The 24,974-nt window shown below is 41.4% G+C and overlaps 1 protein-coding gene across 4 annotated transcripts in view; it reads left to right on the top strand.

Annotated features, from left to right (window-relative positions):
• The window catches only part of LOC128693483 (lipase 3-like), a 63,059-nt gene that overhangs the window by 29,475 nt on the left and 8,610 nt on the right, over positions 1-24,974 (top strand). For 3 of the 4 annotated variants that reach the window (XM_070104274.1, XM_070104275.1, XM_070104273.1), the window contains exons 5-9: positions 1,504-1,618; positions 5,875-6,025; positions 10,198-10,290; positions 14,729-14,890; positions 24,799-24,883. In XM_070104274.1, the coding sequence (XP_069960375.1) occupies positions 1,504-1,618; positions 5,875-6,025; positions 10,198-10,290; positions 14,729-14,890; positions 24,799-24,883 (606 nt within the window). The remainder of the gene's footprint in view (positions 1-1,503; positions 1,619-5,874; positions 6,026-10,197; positions 10,291-14,728; positions 14,891-24,798; positions 24,884-24,974) is intronic. The other variant, XM_070104276.1, reaches the window with a different exon arrangement.

Raw genomic sequence — 24,974 nt, 5'->3', positions numbered from 1 at the left:
AACTGCCCCTCTCCTCTTTTGATTTGCCTATATATGCCTCTCTTTTGACCAATCAGATATTTTAAGCTATTGTTCATCCATTTAGGATCATTTTTGTTTGATCTGATTTCCCTATTTGGAACATAATTTGACTGAGCAGCTAGAACTATGCCCTGGAAAGCATCATATCGGCAACCATCACCACCTACCTGACCCTTAGTCAGGTCATTCCAGTTCAGCCCACCTAAGTAATTTTTCAGTCCTATGAAATCAGCCAAGCGAAAGTCAGGGACGGAGACTTGATTGTCATTATTAGGGGAATTCCATGATATATTAAAACTGAGTGATTTGTGATCACTTTCCCCAAGCTCATCATTAACCTCAAGATTATTAATTAGTGTTTCCCTACTGGCAAGAACCAACCTAGTTGGCTCTGTCACAAACTGTTTTAAAAAACAATCCTGGATCGTATCAAGAACGTCACCTGACTCTAAATTTCCTGTCAAATTGCTCCAGTCAATCTGTCTATAGTTGAAATCTCCCATTACCACAACATTTTCGTATGTAGATGCCTTACGAATTTCGTCCCATAGAAGTTTACTGCACTCCCTATCAAGATTTGGGGCCCTGTAAATCACACCCAAAATTAGTTTTTCTCGGCCCTCGAGAAGCTGTAACCAAACAGATTCAGTGGCTGACGCTTCTACTTTTATATCTTGTCTAACACAACAATTTAAATTGTCTCTGACATACATCGCTTCTCCACCACCTTTCCTGTTGACCCTGTCAGTGTGGAATAATTTATAGCCTTGTATGTGACATTCAGAGGGCATCTCTCTATCTTTCAGATTGAGCCAGGTCTCTGTTATAGCAATAATATCTATGTTTCCTGCACTTGCAATTAATCTTAGCTCATCTATCTTATTTCTTACACTCCTGCTATTAGTATAGTAAACCTTAAGGGAGCTAGTCCCTTGCTGTCCTCTGCTGTCCCCCTTTGTTTGCTGACCTGATCTATTGTCTTTATTTATAACTTCATGCTGGATGCCTTTTATACATTTACTGTTTCCAACCCAAGTGTTGCAACCTGCTTGTTTCCCACACACACCCATACCTCTATCTTCTACCAGTTTAAAATCATAGGCATTTCACCAATGGCCTTCTCAATTGAGTCTGCAAGTGCTACCACCCCAGCCCCAGAGAGATGTACCCCATCCCTTGCATACATATCATGCTTGCCATAAAAGTTGTTCCAGTTGTCAATGAATGGGATTGCAAGTTCCTTGCAGTATCTGTCTAGCCAGCAATTTACACCAATTGCCCTAGACAACCATTCAACAATAGTTTAGAAAAATATATGGGTGAGAGGGGATTGATCTGAGTGGGACTTGAACCTGAGTTAGCTGATTATCAAAGCTTATTCCTTGAGTAGCAATGAAAAGGAGAAAGGTTGAACACTACCTGCTGCAGTGTTCCTCCTTACGTTCTTAAACAACATCAGTTAATAACTGTTTCTTCTGTCAGCCTTTATATTGGCCGACAAGGGGTACGATGTTTGGATTGGCAACACAAGGGGAAATTTCTACGGACAACGTCACGTTAGACTCACTCCCAGACAACCCAAGTTCTGGGACTTCAGGTGGGTAGCAAAGTTCTGAAAGTTTAGGAAATAGTAACTAGCATTTATTTCCATGTCTCTTTCTGGCAATTTACCATTTTCTAAATAGCTTCTATTTAGAAGAGGGTAAATAGCTAAATACCTACTATTTAGAAGAATTAATTTTTACTCAATAAAGTAATATGGAGTATTAGAAATAAAGCTCTTTAATATAACTATATTCAACAAAAATTTGCTGTAATATATTAAACATTTCTGTTTCACTACATTCACTTAGCAAGATATACGTACGTATGTTACACTAATGTTGGTTTAGAAAGACACGTAAGCAAACACTATAACATATTTATTTATGTTAGAAGTGATCAAGGTCCCAGGACCGAAACGTTTTCTAATAAATATGTTATAGTGTTTGCTTACGTGTCTTTCTAAACCAACTTGTCGGTATTTATTACCAAGGTTTATACCATACTAATGTTACACTAACATCATCACCTCGGCAATGTTCACATTGTTGTCATAACCTCAGCAGCATTCTCCCAGATAAGCACATACTGAGCATATCAGATTTATTTAATGCTTTTGTACGTAAATGGTAGACAGTACCGACAAGGTGAGGAATTAGACACATGTACAACATCTGGGTATCTTTATTTGTAGACGTTTCTCCCTCCAGTGCCTTTATAAGTACAATACAAGGTAAGGTCACAATGTGAAGAAATATATTCAAATGGGGTAATCAGTCCCTCAGCTTTGGAGTTGCTCTTCACCATGTTGCACATGTGACACATTTTGCACATGTTGCACATGTTGCACATGTGTCTAATTCCTCATTTAATACTATTGCCTGAAAACCACAGCACTATGAACTGAATCTTACCCTCCTGTTACTGGGCTAATTACAATGATGTGTATAAATGGTTTAAAAAACCGACAAGTTGATAAATGAGACACTTGTGCAACATTTAGGAATCTTTATTCTGGAAACGTTTCGCCACACAGTGACTTCTTCAGTCCAATGCAGAGAAATGTGGAAGATAAGGAGTTCGAGGTAATCAGTCCCTCAGTCTAGAATCGATGTATTCAGTCCATCAATCTTGATAAAAGTGCAGCATATTCGTGGAGACTGGGCATATATACTGATGACAGATGAGGCGGAGCAGTGGTAGACGGAGTCACCAGTGGACAAAGGCACTAGTGGAAGTAGATCGTGTCTGTAGGCTAGACAATTTTGGAGAAATCCCTGCATCAAGATCCCAAGATGTTGCTGTGTCAGGTATAGCATTGGACTGAAGAAACCACTGTGTGGCGAAACGTTTCCAGAATAAAGATTCCGAAATGTTCCGCGTCTTATTTACAATGAATTCAGGTGGCAACGCAGGAAGCCTGGATTCATACTGGGCAACAATAGTAAAAATCTTGAAACCAGTCACAGGCATGTCAATACTTAACTGGATGGATCTTATAGTCAGGGTGTTAGTCAGACGACTTAATCAAGATATGGGGACACTTGATAAAAGCAACGTATTTTCTAGGGCTCTTTGGACTATTTTACTTCTAAATGTTTTGCTGTGGACCAAAAATTTCTGAAATTTGTGAAGCATTTATTGGCATAATATATTTAATTAAAAACAAACTTGATCACTGTAAAATTAAATTATGCAGGATGTTAGCAATTAAAGAAACTAATCACCAAAATTTACAAAATTAACAAGATGGTATAGTAGGTCTCATGTGTCACAAATACCTTGTAGCTTCTGTGCTGACTGATAGACCAATTAAACAGCACAATTTACCAAGACATTTCATTGACGAAATCTGGTTGTAGGACGTAACTGTGCATGTTGATGCTTCTCCGTTGTCTCTAATACACTTACATCCGCAAAAAGATACGTACACTTCGACTGAGCCTTCACGTATGTACGTGTCCTACCACTGCCTTTCATGCACATGCACTTCGCCAGCCCAATGCATGCTTCAGATGCCATGGCAAGTGTGTCCACACAGAAGCCATAATATGATTGCCTCGTAGGTAAATGGTTCAGGTGACACCGCCTACGACTGCTTCACCTCACCTATCTACGATATACAAGCTCATTCTCTGCACATATGCTGTATTCATCAAGATTGATGGATTGATGACATCGGTTCCAGGCTGAGGGAATGATTACCTCAAACTCCTAATTTTGATCAGTCTTGATTTTTGGTTGCAGTTGATGGTTACAACTTGCTGTTGAACGGGTTAGTCAGGCAGAAAGTGAGGTAAATATTTTTGGGAAACTGGATCCAGACATATTAGGTCAGCTTAATATAGCACCATAGATACAAGTGCCATTTTTGTTACACACTCATCTGGAGGACAGAAGTACCTCCCTGGCTGGTTGCTGTCGGTCATCTGGAGGACAGAAGTATCTCCCTGGCTGGTTACTGTCGGCCATCTGGAGGACAGAAGTACCTCCCTGGCTGGTTGCTGTCGGTCATCTGGAGGACAGAAGTACCTCCCTGGCTGGTTGTTGTCGGTCATCTGGAGGACAGAAGTATCTCCCTGGCTGGTTACTGTCGGTCATCTGGAGGAAGTACCTCCCTGGCTGGTTGTTGTCGGTCATCTGGAGGACAGAAGTACCTCTCTGGCTGGTTGCTGTCGGTCATCTGGAGGACAGAAATACCTCCCTGGCTGGTTGCTGTCTGTCATCTGGAGGACAGAAGTACCTCCTTGACTGGTTGCTGTCGGTCATCTGGAGGACAGAAGTACCTCCCTGGCTGGTTGCTGTCGGTCATCTGGAGGACAGAAGTACCTCCCTGGCTGGTTGCTGCCGGTCATCTGGAGGACAGAAGTACCTCCCTGGCTGGTTGCTGTTGGTCATCTGGAGGACAGAAGTACCTCCCTGGCTGGTTGCTGCCGGTCATCTGGAGGACAGAAGTACCTCCCTGGCTGGTTGCTGTCGGTCATCTGGAGGACAGAAGCCGGTCGGTTATCTGGTAGGACTGGAGGACAAAGTACCTCCCCTGGCTGCCGGTTATCTGGAGGACAGAAGTACCTCCCTGGCTGGTTGCTGTTGGTCATCTGGAGGACAGAAGTACCTCCCTGGCTGGTTGCTGCCGGTCATCTGGAGGACAAAAGTACCTCCCTGGCTGGTTGCTGCCGGTCATCTGGAGGACAGAAATACCTCCCTGGCTGGTTGCTGCAGGTCATCTGGAGGACAAAAGTACCTGGCTGGTTGCTGCCGGTCATCTGGAGGACAGAAGTACCTCCCTGGCTGGTTGCTGCCGGTCATCTGGAGGACAAAAGTACCTCCCTGGCTGGTTGCTGCCGGTCATCTGGAGGACAGAAGTACCTCCCTGGCTGGTTGCTGCCGGTCATCTGGAGGACAGAAGTACCTCCCTGGCTGGTTGCTGCCGGTCATCTGGAGGACAGAAGTACCTCCCTGGCTGGTTGCTGCCGGTCATCTGGAGGACAGAAGTACCTCCCTGGCTGGTTGCTGCCGGTCATCTGGAGGACAGAAATACCTCCCTGGCTGGTTGCTGCAGGTCATCTGGAGGACAAAAGTACCTCCCTGGCTGGTTGCTGCCGGTCATCTGGAGGACAGAAGTACCTCCCTGGCTGGTTGCTGTTGGTCATCTGGAGGACAAAAGTACCTCCCTGGCTGGTTGCTGCCGGTCATCTGGAGGACAGAAGTACCTCCCTGACTGGTTGCTGCCGGTCATCTGGAGGACAGAAGTACCTCCCTGACTGGTTGCTGCCGGTCATCTGGAGGACAGAAGTACCTCCCTGGCTGGTTGCTGCCGGTCATCTGGAGGACAGAAGTACCTCCCTGACTGGTTGCTGTCGGTCATCCTATTACTTAAAGTTACAACTCGACGTACAGCACTAATTAAAATAATAGTAGTAGTAGCAATGGTTAAACTGACAGATGCAACTTAATGTCTCACTTGTTGCATGTGTACATTTAACTAACTGTTGTCGGTGTTACTAATAACTAGACAATAGTAATTTTGCTATTTAAACTATTACTAACACGGCTTGAGCTTCTACTTCAGCTGTTACTAATAGCAGAAATACTATTACTACTACTTTTACTAGTACTACTACTGCTGCTACTGCTACCACTACCATCACTACTACTACCACTTATACTGTTACTACTATCACTACGACCGCTTCTGCTCCTGCTGCTGCTACTTTCACGAGTACTATTAATACTAAAACATGCAAATAATAATATTATTTTGATGTTCTTTTTATAATCACCATCATTATCATGATGATGTTCGTGTAGCTGGAACGAGGTAGGGCGCTACGACATCCCAGCTATGCTGAGTTACGTACGCGAGGTGACGGGAGTCAAGCAAGTTTACTACGCCGGCCACTCGCTGGGAGGCGCCGGCTTCTTTATCATGATGAACTACCACCCACACATCAACTCCTGGGTAGGTACACCAGCTTATGTTGCGTGGGTCATTTTGTATTCTTGTTTCATGTGTCTGCAATTCCGATATATTGTGTTACGATTTAAGATTAAGAAATACAGACCACTTTCATTACTAAGGTGACCTAACTAAAAAAAAAGTGGTTATAAGTATGGCTATAATTTTTAAAGGGGTGAACCGGTGAGCCAGTGAAAGGCCTCGGTCAGACGACCAAAAGCTCCAACGGCGGGTCATCATCTGACTAAGATCCACGTCAGGAAACACTTGTCATGTTTCCTGACGAGCCTGACCTAACCTAGATGACCTACCACCGATCCACCCTCAGTTGCATCCTGCAAGCTAACCTGGTCTAAACCCACGTTACTTTCACGAGGACTCTAATTAAAACAATTAAAGAATCAAAGGTTCCTCACATGGATAATTACATAATATTTGAGAGGAATTTTGTGATACCCCAGAACGATTTACCAACCTCCCAGGTGGGGGAATTTAGGAAAAGGGGGGAACGACTCCTATGAGGTGCCAGCTCCTGTACACAGACTTATTTCTTAGAGTTACCTAATAGCTCTTTAGGTTACCATTACTACTTAATACTACATTTATTTAGGCTAAGTTAGAGATAGTCATTTAGCTTAACGTAGTAGTACACTACTTATATATTAAATAGGTTGTAGACACCTTCAGCCAGCCAGTTTAAGTGCCAACGGAGTAGTCTGAGCCAATGGCAGGTAGTCACATTTCAGCAATGAGTAGGGCAACTTCCCCTACACTCACCTTGCACAGTGAATTACCATTCGTATACTATACGACCCACTGCAGGCAAGGGAGTCACTAGCTGACCAGGCAGTTGCTTGATTCTTCTCAGGTGCCCCCACGGCCTTCCACGTAAGTACTCGAGATCCCGAATGCATTCAGGTGTATACACATGTTAGAAGTGGTCACCCACGACCAGACATTACCACTGCAGCTGCCTAATACAACCACACTGCCTCCTGTGCAATAATAAAGGTGAGTACTCATTGATTTGAGTTATCCTAGAGTGGAGAGGGACCACTAACCCTACCCAGTCGTGAACCCACACAAAACTTCTATTTTATACAATGTTTGCTTATTTGAGAGAACTAGTAAACTGTAAATAACGATGGACCAATTAAGTTTCGCTGAGAATTTAAGGACTGACACGTTCATATTACAGATCTATATGGCATTAATCCACATAGTTCTGATTATAATATCCTATAGTAATATAAACACAGAGGAACAAAAACGTACAATACCTTGATTGGAACAACACACAAATAACCCGCACATATGAGAAAGAAACTTATGACGACGTTTTGGTCCAACTTAGACCATTACCTAGTTAATGGTCCAAGTTGGACCGAAGCGTCGCCACAAGTTACAACCTCGTATGTACTGGATGTCTGTGTATAAACGCAGAAATATGTAGTAATTGTAACATAATAATAACTGAATTATTAAATTATTCATATCCATGTAATTAGCCTGGCAGTTCTTGTTATAATAATAATAATAATAATAGTAATGATATTTCTAAAAGTTGTAGATGAATGGTTCAGAGAACCGATACGTTGATAAATTAGACACATGTGCAACTCTTGGGTATCTTTATTGAGGAAACGTTTCGCCACACAGTGGCTTCATCAGTCCATGCAAAGGAGAAACGTGAAGGACATGAGGAGAATGAGGTAATCAGTCTCTCAACCTTAAGTCGATGTGGTCAGTCCATCAATCTAGAACAGAATACGGCATATGTGCCGAGAAGTAGCTTATATACCGTAGGCAGGAGAGGTGCAGCAGTCGTAGGTGGTGTCACATTTGTTCAATGTGGAAGTAGGTCGTGTCCAAGGGTTAGGCAAGCGAAGAATTCCCAAGTATTAAGATCTCAAGAAGTTTCAGTGTATTCTATGTATTCTATTCAAGATTGATGGGCTGACCACATCGATTCAAGGTTGAGGGACTGATTACGTCATTCTCCTCCTGTTCATCACGTTTCTCCTTTGTATGGACTGATGAAGCCACTGTGTGGCGAAACGTTTCCTCAATAAAGATACCCAAGAGTTGCACATGTGTCTAATTTATTTCTAAAAGTACAGTATACAACTGATACAGGATTGGCTGACGTTTTCAGCCTATTTATTGAAAGTCTTTCATTATGGAAAGCATTTCTAGGAGCTTTTAATTTATAACTACTGAACAGTTAATTAATTCAGTTTACATGAACGTTATAGTTTGTAATCTTTGACATTAACAGTTCGGTTTACTATTTGTGACATTTTGGGATTTTTATTATTTTTTATATAAAATTGACTAGTGGTGAAATATAATGAAAATATAATGAAATATAATGCTCAGAGTGAAAACAATGTTAATGTATAGAAATGTAGGGTTTATGTTTATTTACTGGTCTTAAATTAGTCTAAATAAAGGTCAGACGAAGGAGGTACTTTTCTATATTTCTGAAACAGGAACGGTCATTTTTTTTGCGTTTCCTCTGTAAGGGAGTTCCAAATTTTAGGTTCTTTTATTCGCATGGCGTTCTTAGATAAGTTGAATCGAACGGGTGGTACGTGAATAATGTACTTGTTTCTTATAATTTATTTATATAGTTCAATTTTACAGTCTAAGACCTGCTATTCTGTAGATGAATGGTTCAGAGAACCGACATGTTGATAAATTAGACACATGTGCAACTCTTTCCTCAATAAAGATTCCCAAGAGTTGCACATGTGTCTAATTTATCACCTGCTATTCTACCTTAGCTTACTGCAAAGCCCAGCCCTATCTAAGGTATACTACCCCTTCCCCCAAGATGCGACCCACAACCGTTGACTGATACCCAGATACCTAGATGAACGAGGACAGCAGGTGTAAGGAAATATGTAGATGAATGGTTCAGAGAACCGATACGTTGATAAATTAGACACATGTGCAACTCTTGGGTATCTTTATTGAGGAAACGTTTCGCCACACAGTGGCTTCATCAGTCCATACAAAGGAGAAACATGAAGAACAGGGGGAGAATGAGGTAATCAGTCCCTCAACCTTGAGTCGTTGTGGTCAGTCCATCAATCTTGAATAGAATACAGCATATGTGCAGAGAAGTAGCTTATATACGTAGGTAGGAGAGGTGCAGCAGTCGTAGGTGGTGTGACATTTATCCAATGTGAACCCACTGTGTGGCGAAACGTTTCCTCAATAAAGATACTCAAGAATTGCACATGTGTCTAATTTATCAAGAAAACATGCCCATTGTTTCCACCATTGCCGAGGATCGAACCACGGATACTTAGTATGTGAGAGGAGTTAGTTGCCAACCAAGCCACGGTCTGTGTGTCCTGCTGCAGCTCTCCAGGAAAAGTTTGATACCTGGGTTCAAATTCGGACAGTGTCCTGTTTATATAAAACGCACAATAGTAGCTGTGAATGTTTTATAAGGCGGATGGAAATGTTTATTGATTGAAATCTGATTAAGTGGTTATTCTAAAGCTGATTTCTGTAGTGTAACAGTAGGTTTCAATTGATTTGCTGTTGGGCTAGTTAACGAGCACGTAAGTTCCTCCGTGTTGTAGAGGTCTGAGCACAATTCAGACCTCTACAAAGATTTGTTAAGTTATATCGTGAATTAAGGAAAGATCCTGGACTTCACCTTACGAAACACAAAGCAAATGCGATAGTAATTATAGACAAGGTAGATTATAGTGGGGTGGATTATAGTTGGGTACTGTGAGAGTATGTCCCTGTTGATTATCAATTTATCTGTTACCGTTCTTGAGGGTATACTACATGAGAACACAAACAACACTTGCCCCACCAACACAACTCTGTGAATCTAGTGCCACACTTGTCCTACCAACACAATTTCGTTAGTATTCAGTTAACTTACTCTTAGTATATTGTAACTGATTTTCACACAGTTGAGTTACTTAGCTGTTTTAGCTTTTCAGGTTTAACCAATAAATAATGACAAGGACCCCAATGGAAATAAGTCATTTTGTCTGACTGTTTTGGGTTATCCTAGGTAATTTACACTATGATAATTGCACTTACATGTTCCTGTGCCTTATTAAACTTACACACTTGTCTCATCAACACAACACTGTGCATATACACTCACACTTCAGTCACCAACTGTGTTGTTTTTCTCTCAGATACGAGTGATGGCGGCCCTAGCACCCGCTTCATACGTAAGAGGCCGACACGTCCCCATGGGATTAATCTCACCTATCGCCAATGTCATCGATGTACGTACACACCTATAAACTTGTCTGTAATATTATATTACTGGGAGGAATGTATGAATGAACTTTTGGTCTAACCCTGGTTGAACTCTTTAAAAACAAAGTATAGTAACACACTGAACAGTGCCGTTATAAACACACTGGAGGAGTAGTAATGAGACAGACGAGTTGAATTTTTCAGCTTTCATCTATGGATCTTTTCAGCAAAGCATGGAAACATATGTACATTCTGTTTAAGTGACAGGTGAAATCTCAACCTACCTATATGTAAAAACATAATGAAAGTATGTCACGGAATAGGAGGAGAATTTTTTTCCTGGGTAGAGGCATGGTTGACAAATAGGCAGCAGAGAGTTTTGCATAAATGGGGAGAAATGAGAATGGGGGCACGTCACAAGCGGTGTTCCTCAGGGGTCAGTGATGGGCCCGTTGTTGTTCATAATTTACATAAACGACATAGAAGAGGGAATAAATAGCTACATAAGCAAATTTGCTGATGACACCAAAATAGGCCGTCCAATTCATTCTAATGAGGACACTAGAGTATTCCAGGATGATTTGAATAGACTGATGCAGCGGTCGGAGAAGTGGCAGATGCAGTTTAATATAGACAAATGCAAAGCTCTAAATGTTGGACAGGATAATAACCATGCCACATATAAACTAAATAATGTATATCTTAATGTTACGGATTGCGCAAAAAGTTTAGGAGTTCTGGTTAGTAGTAATGTGAATCCAGGACAACAGTGCATAAGTGTTCGCAATAAAGCTAACAGAATCCTTGGCTTCATAGCAGGAAGTATAAATAATAGAAGTCCTCGGGTTGTTCTTCAACTCTATGTATCCTTGGTTAGGCCTCATTTAGATTATGCTGTGTAGTTTTGATCACCATATTACAGAATGGATATAAATGCACTGGAAAATGTACAAAGGAGGATGAGAAAGTATCAGAAATCTTCCCTATGAGGATAGACTGAGAGGCCTGAATCTGCACTCTCTAGAGAGGTGTAGAATTACGGGGGATATGACTTAGGTATATTAATGGAAAACAAGAATTAATAAAGGGGATGTAAATAGCGTGCTAAAAATATCTAACTTAGACAGAACTCGCAGCAATGGTTTTAAATTGGAAAAATTCAGTTTCAGAAAGGATATAGAAAAGCACTGGTTTGGTAATAGAGTTGTGGATGAGTGGAACAAACTCCCGAGTACCGTCATAGAGGCTAAGACGTTGTGTAGTTTTAAAAATAGGTTGGATAAATGCATGAATGGGTGTGGGTGGGTGTGACTAGCTTGTGCTGCTAGGTCAGACGCCGTGCTCCTCCCTTAAGTGACGTGTCTGACCTCACTAGGTCAGACACGTCACTAGGTGATAAAAAGCTGACCTTTCAGAAATAGGCCGAGTATGTCAGGTCACGTGCTCTACTCAGACTCAACGCCATGAGAGCCATGACGAGGCACCGTGCAGGGGCGAGCAAAAATGTACTTCGCTTGTACTATTTACCAGCTATACGCTCGCTCATTGACTACGGTGCACCAGCGTTAGCTCATCTCTTCCCGCAGAGCAGGCAAAGGGTGGAGGTCGTACAAAACCAGGCGATAAGAACTATGCTTGAGGCCCCCATCTGGACCAACACAACATGTCTCAGATCTGAGGCCCGGCTTCCTTCCCTGGCTGACAGAGTAAGATACATAAACGCCTGCAAAGTAGCCGCGATTCTGCACCGGCAGTAAGTAAGTAAGTAAGTTTATTCAGGTATACACAAATACAGTTACATAGAATTATCATACATAACAGCATATGTGTAGAGAACCTAGGATAACCCAAAAAAGTCAGACAGAGTGACTTATTTCCACTGGGGCAGCAAGGTACCCCACTAAGAAGACGGATATTGACAACCATGACACAAGATCCAACTCTCTTCACGGACTACTCCTGGATTCGTTCGTTTTGTGCTGCTAGGCGGAAGCTGCTGCCTATACAACTACTCCTTGAGAAGAGTTGTGACCTTCCTGTTGCTGGGTATCATCCACCACCTCCCTGGCGCCCAGATCAGGCCGATGTTTGCGTCATGCAACTGCCTATCTCTAAGCGTCTCTGTAGTCAAGACACCCTCAGCAATCATGCTGAAACAAGCATGGCACTGGCAGAGGGACGCACATGTGCAGTGTATTTCACAGATGGATCTGTCAACCCTGACAGGAAGAGAGCAGCAGCTGGACTGTACCACAATGGTCACACACAAGGCTGGCGACTCCCTGACCACTGCACGATCCTTCAAGCTGAGCTGGTGGCGATTCATCAGACATTGTCACATTCCCTACGACATCGACTCCGGCCTGTCATACACTTTGACTCCACCTCTGCAATCAATGCCCTCTCCCATCCTCAACCACAGGACAATGTTCACCTCATCACATTGATCCTGAGCATAATGACAGCCTTAGAGGTTCAGGGTAACAGATCGACATTGAACTGGATCCCCAGCCATGCTGGCATCCGGGTGAAATGAGGCGGCTGATGATGCAGCCAAGGCAGCCACAGAGTATCCATATGTTGGGATTACTGTCCCCATCAGCCTACGACAGACCAAACTGATGGCTGCCAGAGCCATGAAACTTATGGGGGAAATCTTAGGTGATACCCCATCTCAACAATGGTACCGAGCAGCGACTCAGGGAGAACCCCCTCCATATGATAGAAGCTGGTCCAGGGCGCAATGTACCGCCATCCATCGGCTTCGTTTGGGCTTTCCCACAGCCAAGATGATGGTAGACAAGGCTGAGGAGGAGATGTGCTAGTACTGTCAGCACGTTGTCCAGCGCCCCCTAACACACTATCTTCTGGAGTGTGAAGTTACTGAGACACTCCGCAGGCAACTAGCACTGATATCCCCTCCCGAAGAGGACCCAGAGATGACTGCGGCCACACTAGTGTACCATGGAGTCAACGAACCAGACAAGCTGTTGCCCGTGATAACGACATATCCTCCTCCTCGCTAGTGTCCACAGTTAGGAGTACATACGGTGTTGTCGATTATGAGATGTACCAGATGAACTGACCAGGAAAGTGCTTGAGCAGCATGTGTCGCATCATTGTAAAAACCTTTCTCCCTCGGGAGCCAGAGACGGGTCATCGCAAGATTGAGACCCGTGCCAGGACTACGGTCTTGGCGAACATTATACATACATACATACTCACTAGGTCAAGGCATTTGCTTAAGCCAGTGAGAGAACTGGACCTGCCTCACACAGGCCAGTAGGTCTGTTGCAGTGTTCCTTCTTTTTTATGTTCTTATGTATACAATATCACGTGAAAAATACGCGATGTAGACCAAGACTGAAGCACACCCAGAATATAAGATCGTAGTGAATGCATGACAGGTATGTAAAACTATATTAAGAGTATACCAAGAACGTAACACCATGTTCTAGCCGTCACTGGAACCACCTAACATATGTTGGAGGTGAGCCTTACAACTCACATACTGTATGTGAAAACCGTATAACAGATAATGTTATGCTACTTATATATTAACCATAATTAGCCGCTACCACACCATTTACACATTACATATCAAAATCCAAAATGATAATTTGAGCCTAAAATTGTAAATAAATAATGTAGTTTGCAGTATGTATTGTAATACAAATTCATTTATTTCATGTCTGGGGGACACACTTCTATACACTAGAAGCCTACGCACCAGTAAACTTAAAACTCCAATCAGAATATGATTAACTGAAATCCGTCTCTTATATAAATATGTAATAACTTATTGATCAACTACTCGTGACTGAAGTATACAGGTGCATGTGATAATTGCAATTCTTCATGTGTGAGGAACTTGCAATGTGAACAGAGTGACTGATGTTGTAGTGGCCAGACTTAGGCTTGGTTACAAGTACTTCTGGCAGTTTGGGAGACACAGATGATCAAACCAAATGGAAAATATGTGGTCAGGCATATGGTCATCTTGAACACTATGTGCTTAATTGTCCACTTATTAAGGAATATAGAGATAGTATAATGACCTATGTGACATGTCAAGATATCTTAATGAAAATAAGATGCCGGATATACTTAGGAAATTTCCTAAATTTGCTTGTAAGAGATAAGTGAACTGTAGATATAAATCCAACTGTATACCTGTTAACCCTTTTGGGGCCTAGTTCCCAGGCCTTTTGTGTATCCATATGCTGTTGCGCTACCGTCCACAGTATGGATATGGGGTGCACAAACTAGCCACTTTGGTGGCAAAATCTAATCTTAATCTTCATGTATTTTGAATGTTAATCATCAGCTTAAGAGTCTCAGGATGGAGAGTCTAACATCTGGTATATGTTGCAGGAGAGTCTCCAGCACGCTGGAGTCTTCGAATGTTTATCATCAGCTTAAGAGTCTCAGGATGGAGAGTCTAACATCTGGTATATGTTGCAGGAGAGTCTCCAGCACGCTGGAGTCTTCGAATTGCTGCCTCTCACCTACCATTCAATGAGGGCCACATCAACTGTGTGTGGAGCAAGTGCGTTGTCTAACTTTTTGTGTGTTATCTTCTACTTCATTGTAGGTGGCGGTCCCAATCATGTCTACCTAGACAAGGTGAGAATTTCCTCTTCCTCATGCGTTCTTAATTTTATCCTGCTTGTCTTCTTTCCTTCTTCGCCTCTTCCTTCCCCACTCCACTTCCATTTCGTCTTCGCCTTCCTTCTTTTTTCCCCTTTCGTGACTTCCAGCGTCTTTTAACTACAACCTTCCTAGGCGTTATATAACCCATATGTGTTTATCCTTTACCCTCCTGGTTAAAAATAATAATAAATATACATCAGTCACTCATATTTCCATTCATCTGTCTCGAGGCACCAGCCAAATGACTCAGTTAGTGGTTCGCTTGAAAGTACCTCGTAAATATCTTATCATAAGCAAGCCTGTCTTGACTATGATAATTACACCTTAGTAAGGACAACTGATAACCCAAACTTAGAGATTACAGTGTACTTGAAACGAGTGCGTCCCTTTATAGTTTAGAATAAATGTTCTGATATTTGCAGCAAAGGTGTTATATCCCTCCAATTAAATGGATATCACATTTGTCATTTTTCCATTTATCGATCACTATAACCGTTTGTAGAGAATTCTTGGGGAGACTGGCCATGGGTTTACTAAGTTCCTCCTTACATTCCTTACACAAATATAGCTGATCAGAGCCGTGACCTGTTTGCTTATCATTTTGTCTGAAGACCATGTCCCTAGTGACCTGATCTTGCATGGTTCGTTAACTTCATTGTTATCCTGACTTCTTAGCCAGAGTCTTTGATCTGTGTTCCCTACCAGTAATTACTGATTTTTGTTTTTTTCAAATTTCATTTGTATCCTTTTTCTGTAAGAACACTTATGAATTAATATTTGAAATGGTACATATTTATTTTTCACTAAAAGTAACTATTACACCAGAGACAGTGGAAGAAGTGATTAAATAATTATAGTCTTGACAGAAGATATTCAGTCGCTTAGTCTTGGCCTATAAAAGTTAAGAAACTGAAATATCTCATCAATAAGGACACCCAGGAATAGCGAAAGAGTCTTGTTCATCAATAAAGATACCCAGGTGTGACATAGATATGTTATTCATCAACATATCTGTATGGTATGTCATTGTGGAAAATTGCATTTATCTGAATGTATCATTATATACATAACAGTAAATGAACATAGATAATTATTATTTATCAGTTAGACAAGTAGGAATTTGGGACACCTAGGTCGCAAAAAATGTCCCCCTTCGATACCTACCACTGTCATATCCACAAGTTGCTCTGGACCTATTAATTAAATGAAATATACATCACCAGGAATGCTGGTAAATATCTAAATTTGTGGACTGTATATTAAAAAATAATAAATGATTATATATATACACATATACATAACAGAAGGAGAATATCTTAATATCACTCACCAATTTGACTGGAGATTAATGTGTATCATACTCAGAAAACCTCACTGTCTATCTATGAAAATAACACTGGCCAGGTTACTACGTAAGACTTATCTGAGATTCCTGGAGCTGTCTTGTCCGGTCGCCTGATATCTCAAGTTATGCAGGAATGCACATCCAACAATTTCGTCTCCTATTTGAGAGGTGTCAGCCCAATTTTAACCTCTAGAGCACGAAAAATTCTTCCCATTACAACAACGTTTCTAATCCAAATTCAAACAAAATGGTGACTGACTCTTCTCACCATGCTCAGTTTCCCATTTTCTATGACATAAATGTTATTAAATACAGTATGGCAATCTATATACATATAAATACTGAATTTCTGGAAAATACTCCGGGTTTAGCGCTTCCCTCTTGATTATAATAATAATAATAATCTGGAAAATATATACAGTATTTTCCACACTGCGGCCGGGCGGAGTTCGTTGCTAAACGACTCAAATTACTCCTTCCTTTAGGAAACGATTCCAGCCGGTTCTGGCTTGAGTGGCTGTTCTCCTAGTAGGTCTTACTACGATTTCATCTTCCGGCATCATTTGGTCAGCGTTATCTTCCATATCACTCGTGTCACTTTCCCTCAGATTTTCATTTACATTTGATTGAGCACCTAATTCCAAGGGAATCAATTTATTAATTGGGTGTAAACTTTCCTGGCCATGACACAACACTTTGACATTCCTGACAACATCTTGTGCATCTGGGTACAATGTCAATACTTTTCCCAGAGGCCACAATGTTCGATGTTGTTCAGTGTCAATTAATACAATGTCACCTGGTTGAATGGACTGTCGATTTACTGCCTCGGTCGCACCATAAAAGTGTTCACGTAGTGTAAGAAGATATTCCTTACGTCACACATTAGACCAATGATCAATTACTTTATTTAAACATTTTAAATTTATTACACAACACTGCCGCATCATTGTAATCTTCATCACTTTCTTCCGGATTATCTCTATAGACAGGGGCAGCTTCCAATTTCCTTCCACATATTAGGTGAGAAGGCGTTAATACATCTGCATCAGGTGTATCACTCATGTACGAGAGAGGCCTATTATTTATACGATTTTCCGCCTCTACTAACACTGCACGGAATTCTTCCAAATTAATTCTCTTCCGGTGTAGTACTTTACGGAGACACCTCTTCACTGTGCCTATCAGTCTTTCGTACAGCCCCCCTTGCCAAGGGGCTCTAGGAGTAATAAATTTCAAGGTACACCCTCGCTGGGTTAACAGAGATTGAACATCGTTACTATTATTTAATTCTATCAAGTGTTGAGCACCTGCTACAAAATTTGTGGCATTATCCGAAATCATCAATCTCGGACAGGATCTCCTAGCTGCAAATTTTCGAAACAGCTGTATAAACTGTTCTGCAGACAAGTCCTGTGCCACTTCTAAATAAACTGCCCTAGTAGCAGTACAGGTGAACAAACAAACATACACTTTCAGTGGAACACCATCTGAAGTACCTGTTAAAATTATTGGACCACTATAGTCTACACCTGTTACATCAAATGGTTTCACTAATTGTACACGCTCCTTTGACAATGGTGGAGGACCTGGGTATATATAGGATCTGGCATCCACACGGCGACATATTACACAAGATTTAATCACCCTTTTTACACTTTGCTGTCTTTGTGGAATCCAGAAAGTTTCCCTAATACAATTTAAGGTATCTTATACCCCGCCATGCATTACATTTTTATGGGCATTTAGAACAATTAAATTTGTTAGATGATGAGTTTTGGGCAGTAAGATAGGGTGTTTAGCATAATCACCCAATTCAGCATTTTGTAACCTACCTCTGCACCTAATTACACTGTTCTCTAAATACAGCCTCAATTTCTCTACTATGGAACCTTTCACAATTTTTCTTTCCATCATCAATTTAATCTCATTTCCATAGATTTCTTCCTGTACCCTCTTCATCCAATATTCAAGAGGATGTGAAAACTTAAATGAAATATTCATCTTGTTTAGAAATTTAAACACCAACTTAGTTACATTGATTAGTTTGGGTAAAGAAGAATACCTATTTATATCAATGGCTAAGGAAGGACAAACTATTGGAGCAGTGGTCACAGTAATTTCAACAGGAGCAATATACGCCTTTTGTACAGGCCAATTAGCTTTATTTACCAACCAGCTCGGTCCTTTAAACCATGATACAGCATTTACAAATTTAGCATAAGGTAAACCTCGAGACAAGAAATCAGCTGGATTCTCCTCACCAGGTATATGATTAAATGTTAACATATGCTGACCCAAACTATTATACCTCTCTTGCATCTGATTAATTTCAGCGACTCTGTTTTGTACGTACACAATTTTACTGTTTCCATTACGAATCCATTGTAAGGATACCTCATTATTAGACCAAATTACAGTGTCGCTAATATTTATCTCATGCAACTTATTTTTTATATAACTATCTAATTTGACACCTACATAAATAGCTGTTAATTCCAACTGAGGCAAAGTACGTGATTTAATTGTAGACACTTTAGCCTTAGACATAACAAGAGAAATAACACTATTACATTGAAGGTAAGCAACTGCTCCATATGCCAACTTTGAAGCATCACAAAAAATGTGGAGTACATTTTTCCCATTTGGATTGGCCACCTGGCGTGGGAACTCCAACATTGGAATTTTTTCATAATCACCAATTAATTCATCCCACCTGTTAATGAATTCCTCAGGTAGAATTTCATCCCAAGCACATTTAAGTTTCCATGCTTCCTGTATTAATAATTTCCCTCTTATAGTAAGGGGTGACACTAAACCTAGTGGATCAAAACATTTGGAAACTTCAGCAAGCAAGACTCTCTTAGTTAATTTATTGGGCATACTGTAATTATTAGGTTTTAACATTAACAAATCTCTCTCAGTATCCCAATTTAAACCCAGTTCATTACTACATTTTGGCACTTCATCTCCAGGGTAATCTTTACTTATTTTGTCCTTTAATTTGGACGAATTACTATTCCATTCTCTCAGAGGTATATTTGCACTTTGCATTATTTTATTAGTCTCTCCATAAGTCATTAACAGTTCCTCTTCAGTTGACGTCACACCCAGGAAATTGTCCACATAAAATTGTTTGTTCATTACTCTACTCAATGGACTTCCCATACATTTAGGGTGTGCATTTATCGCCGCTTGAAGTAGGAACGGACTGGATGTAGCACCAAATAATACGCTCCTAAAGCGAAAGGTTTTCAGAGGGCTAAGTGGGTCACTAGGATTCTGAGGCCATAAGAAGCGGGTACAATCCCGGTCAGCCTCTTGTAAACCCACTCTTAGGAAAGCTTTACTTATGTCAGCCGTAAAGGCATAATTCTTTACTCTGAAATTTAATAAGATATCTCCTAATTTTTCCATCAACAACGGACCTGTCATCAAACAGTCATTTAAACTGTCAGACACTGCAACTTCTTGGGATCTTAATTCCTCAATAAAGATACCCAAGAGTTGCACATGTGTCTAATTTATCAACATGTCGGTTCTCTGAACCATTCATCTACAAACCTGTCAGACACTTCAACTTCTTGAGATCTTAATTCCTCAATTCCCAAGAGTTGCACATGTGTCTAATTTATCGATACACATTTTATTTGTAATTAATAGGTCCAGAGCAACTTGTGGATATGACAGTGGTAGGTATCGAAGGGGGATATTTTTTTGCGACCTAGGTGTCCCAAATTCCTACTTGTCTAACTGATAAATAATAATTATCTTTGTTCATTTACTGTTATGTACATAATGATACATTCAGATCAATGTAATTTTCCACAATAACAATGTAGTGGGAACAAGGTACCAACGGGGCAAAAATTAAATTTATATTGTGTATCAAAAGTGATTGAACTAGACAGCGTCTGAGGAGGCTAGAAGTATAGATAGTTTATAGAATGTTTACTGTCTCTAGCACATGTGGGAAGGAGACAGAGTAGAAACCAAATTTTGTCCTGATAATGGTTTAGGATGTCCCGAAAAGTTGTCGAAAATTCCTTTCTAAAATGCGTTTTATTTGTGAATGCCTTTAATTTTCCAGGATATTTTTTGGGGGGTGGCTCGTGGCCTGATAGGCAAAGCTCTCGCTTCACACGCTGAGTCAAGGCTCAATTCCCGGCAAGGGTGGAAACATTAAGCGTGTTTCCTTACACCTGTTGTCCCTGTTCACCCATCAGTAAAATGGATACCTGGGTGTTAGTCGACTATTGGGCTGAGTGGACGCAAGTTTTACGGAGCATTAAAAAAAATACAGTTTTTAGATATGCAAGCTACACTTTTCAGGCATTATTTGTATGGTCACATCAAACTTCTCTGCAAAATTTCAGACAATTTCATGCCCATTTACCCTGCAGCATCGCGATCGACTTTTTGTCAAATTATATACCGTTGAAAGCAATTAATTATAAATTACTGGTTATCAGGATAATAATCAATTGTACTTGGTTTACATCATTTTTGGTTGTGAAGATTGTATAATCAAATGTACATGGGAAATATCAATCAATTATTTAATTTTAAACTATTACAAGTTATAAGTGAAGCCTTTCTTGGTGCGGAACTTGGGCATCACTTTCCTGGAAAACATTCTTTGCCTGGCATATCCATCTCTTGCGTCCAGTCACTTCAGTGCAAGGTTCAGTCATCAATTTTATCCCTCTCTCAACAGCTTGAGTGTTCTTTGGCCACTTGGGCACCTCCAGTGGAGTCTCAATAGTTTTCAGAACCTGTTGATCTGATAAAGAAGCAATGAGCGGAGGCTCAGTTTTGAGTTCAGTCTTCCTGTCAATCATGGAATGATAGTTCTTTGCTTGCCACTTTAGTTTGGGAATCACTAAAAGGTAATCACAAATGCTGTAGGCTAAATCTCAATAAATCCTCTTCATATTTGGCACTGAATCTAAAATGTATATAAGGAACAATGCCTGAAGAGTGCAGCTTTGACCAAAATTTCAATGCTCCTTAGTAAATTTCCCTAATTAGAAGACTAAATTGCTTTAATAGTTTTTGTGTGACTTCTGATTTCCGATTTTGATCAACTTTAAGCATTTAGAGCTGGAAAGGTTTGGATTGCGATTAAACTGTGTATATATGGAGGGTGTCCCGGGGGTCAGAGCCCCCGAGGTCCGGTCCAATTTGCAGTTATTATTTATAATATTTTTATTTCTCTTGCAATTTCATAGCTTGTAGAGGCACTTTTTCTGAACGACTTCCAGCTTTCAGTAATATCGTACCTAAACCCAAAAGATGGTATTGATTGGCCTTTGATTGTATAAGTGCAAGGCCCGGTGGCCTGGTGGCTAAAACTCCCGCTTCACACACGGAGGGCCCGGGTTCGATTCCCGGCGGGTGGAAACATTTCGACACGTTTCCTTACACCTGTTGTCCTGTTCACCTAGCAGCAAATAGGTACCTGGGTGTTAGTCGACTGGTGTGGGTCGCATCCTGGGGGACAAGATTAAGGACCCCAATGGAAATAAGTTAGACAGTCCTCGATGACGCACTGACTTTCTTGGGTTATCCTGGGTGGCTAACCCTCCGGGGTTAAAAATCCGAACGAAATCTCTTATTCTTAAAAATATTAATAACCTAAATGCATTAGCTTGAGAATATCTCTTGATCGACCTCAAACTTTCAACACCAACATATTTCTCTTGAAAGGGAGGTTTGGATTATTAATGTGCTGTTAGAGCTAATTTGTTATTTTTATTATTCAAAATGGGAGATTGGTTTCTGAACGCTGACTCTGAGAATGTCTCTCTGGTCGGCTTCAAATTCTCAGGACTGTTGTGTTGTACTGAGTGGAAAGTTCAGAATGGCCTTTGGCCGTGTAGCTGCCAACCTTCCAGTTTTATTAATAAAGAAAACGAAGGGTACAATACTTGCCCTTCTGGAGCACTAAAGAATTAGGGTTACCAGCACTTACCTTAACGACTACAGACTCTCAAGGATTGCCCAGTATATGGCCATTTCCCCTTCACCCATGAGAGATATTAAGAATGCTTAACAGTACACGAACGCGAGCCGGTAACTAAGGTAATGAAAATAGTCTTTTACATGAGATGTTTTGGGGGTTTCTGTAAATTCATGAAATATGGACACGTACAGCGTATTATGTGTCTTTGTGCTGTTTTGATTTCATAAGTTTCTGACTGCATTTTTTTCAGTGTTAGGCTGAGTCGAGCTCCAATTCATGACCGTTTAAAAAGTTTCAGTCGACAGCTAGTGGGCCTTTTGAGAGTGTTAACCTATAGCTACCTGACTTCTTTAAGGTGTTAATCTCCAGCTCCTGAACCTCATTGAAGGGTTGAGCTATAATCTTTTGATCTCTTAAAGAGCAGAGATTCAGAGCCTTCGCCTAATAATCTTCTGAGGTATAATATTATGGTATAAACCGTGGTAATAAATACCGACAAATTGGCTTAATAAAATACGTGAGCAAACACTAGGACATATTTACTAGAAAACGTTTCGGTCCTGAGACCTTGATCACTTCTAACATACAAAGGTTAATAAGACAGTAAATATAGGTCACTACGTGTCACAGACACCTCACTCTCCGCCTATATATATACTGTCTTTTTAACCTCTGTATGTCTGCACAGGACCTCTGTCAGACGCTGGGTGTTCAGCACACCTCAAGAAAATTTCCTGAGTCGTTCTGGCCCTCGGTCTGCGGTTTGAGTGCCAGGAATGACTCAACTGGAGCTGAAAAAGTCACCGTGCCCTCGTCATAGGGCTGCAAGCGGTAGTCCACTTGACCTGCAGAAGACTCACTGTGCCTTTGTCACAGGGCTGCTCTGCCATAGGGCTGTAAACGGTAAATCACCGGTACACACTCCAACACTCTTTCGGGAGCCACTGTCGGGTCACCACATGGAGAAGACCCGGGCCAGGACCCGTCCTGGCAAAACATACATGTAAAGAATGTGACCAAAACATACATGAACATGCACAATAAGTGTCAGGAGCCCAAGACTGTTCAACTACCTCCCAGCATACATAATGGGGGATTACCAATAGACCCTGACTGTCTTCAAAAAGGCCCTGGACATGCACCTAAAGTCAGTACCTGACCAGCCGGGCTGTGGTTCGTACGTCGGGTTGCGTACAGCCAACAGTAACAGCCTGGTTGATCAGACCCTGATCCACCATGAGGCCTGGTCTCAGACCTGGCCGCAGGGGCGTTGACCCCCAAAACCCTCTCCAGGTATAAGTGAATCTCTGTACGTTAGAAATGATCAAGGTACCAGGACTCAATGTTTACTAATACGTAATACTGTCGGCTTAAGTAACTTACTGAACCAAACGTATAAGACTATACCTCCCTCTCACTCTTAATTACATGGGGCGGTTGTTTAAAAAATGTAATGATTCAACCACTGAAGATAAGATAAGATTTCGTTCGGATTTTTAACCCCGGAGGGTTAGCCACCCAGGATAACCCAAGAAAGTCAGTGCGTCATCGAGGACTGTCTAACTTATTTCCATTGGGGTCCTTAATCTTGTCCCCCAGGATGCGACCCACACCAGTCGACTAACACCCAGGTACCTATTTGCTGCTAGGTGAACAGGACAACAGGTGTAAGGAAACGTGTCGAAATGTTTCCACCCGCCGGGAATCGAACCCGGGCCGTCCGTGTGTGAAGCGGGAGCTTTAGCCACCAGGCCACCGGGCCACAATGAGTCCACCTAATACAATGAATGCTTTTTCTATCTTCAAGCAAAACTTACGTGCTTTTCTGAAGGTTATAACCTTTAAGTTTAATGATTGTAAGTTGATATTGAATGAAAGCTGGTCCTTGGTGACCTCAGCATAATATACAGTACGTATATTATGCTACTGCCGTCAGAAACTCTCGTGACTTGGTTGGCAGCCGCCTCAACTCGCACCCTGAGAGGACCGGGGCTTGATCCCCGGCACGAGTGTCATTATATCAGTAGTATACAATATCGACTAATACATGGATAAGCCTCTTACAATATTTAAATATTTTCTTTATTGAGACGTTTCGCCCGCACAGTAGCCCTCCTCAGTCGATACAAAGGCGACCAATATACCACGAGTGAACACATTGGGCATGTTTCCTTATACCTGCTGCCCATGTTCACCTAGCAATAAGTAGGTACCTGGGTTGTTAAGTAAGAGAACACAAGTGTAACTAATATCACATTTTATTGTGGCAACGTTTCGCTCTCCAGGAGCTTCGTCAAGCCTGACAGAGCTCCTGGAGAGCGAAACGTTGCCACAATAAAAATTCACATTAGTTACACTTTCTTTTACTTAACATATTGCCAGTAAGTCTACCAACATTAACACAGGTGCCTGGGTGTTAGGCGACTGGTATAGGTCGCATCCTGGGTGAGAGAGAATTTAAAACCCCGGGGCAAAATAAGACAGTTCTTGATGACATTCTGACTCAACTGGGTTATCCTGGCTTACTAATTCAGCATGTTAATAAAACAAAAAAATAATCTTCTCATTTAGGAGTACCTGCCCGTGATCTTCTCTCACTGGCCGTCGGGCGCTGGTCTTCACATTGTTACCCACCTGCTGCAGCTGCACCACTCAGGTGAGTCACACACCTGCTGCAGCTGCACCACTCAGGTGAGTCACACACACCTGCTGCAGCTGCACCACTCAGGTGAGTCACACACACCTGC

Source organism: Cherax quadricarinatus, chromosome 90, assembly GCF_038502225.1.
Source record: "Cherax quadricarinatus isolate ZL_2023a chromosome 90, ASM3850222v1, whole genome shotgun sequence".
In the NCBI taxonomy this organism is placed as follows: Eukaryota; Metazoa; Arthropoda; class Malacostraca; order Decapoda; family Parastacidae; genus Cherax; species Cherax quadricarinatus.
This window is presented reverse-complemented; position numbering and strand designations above follow the sequence as displayed.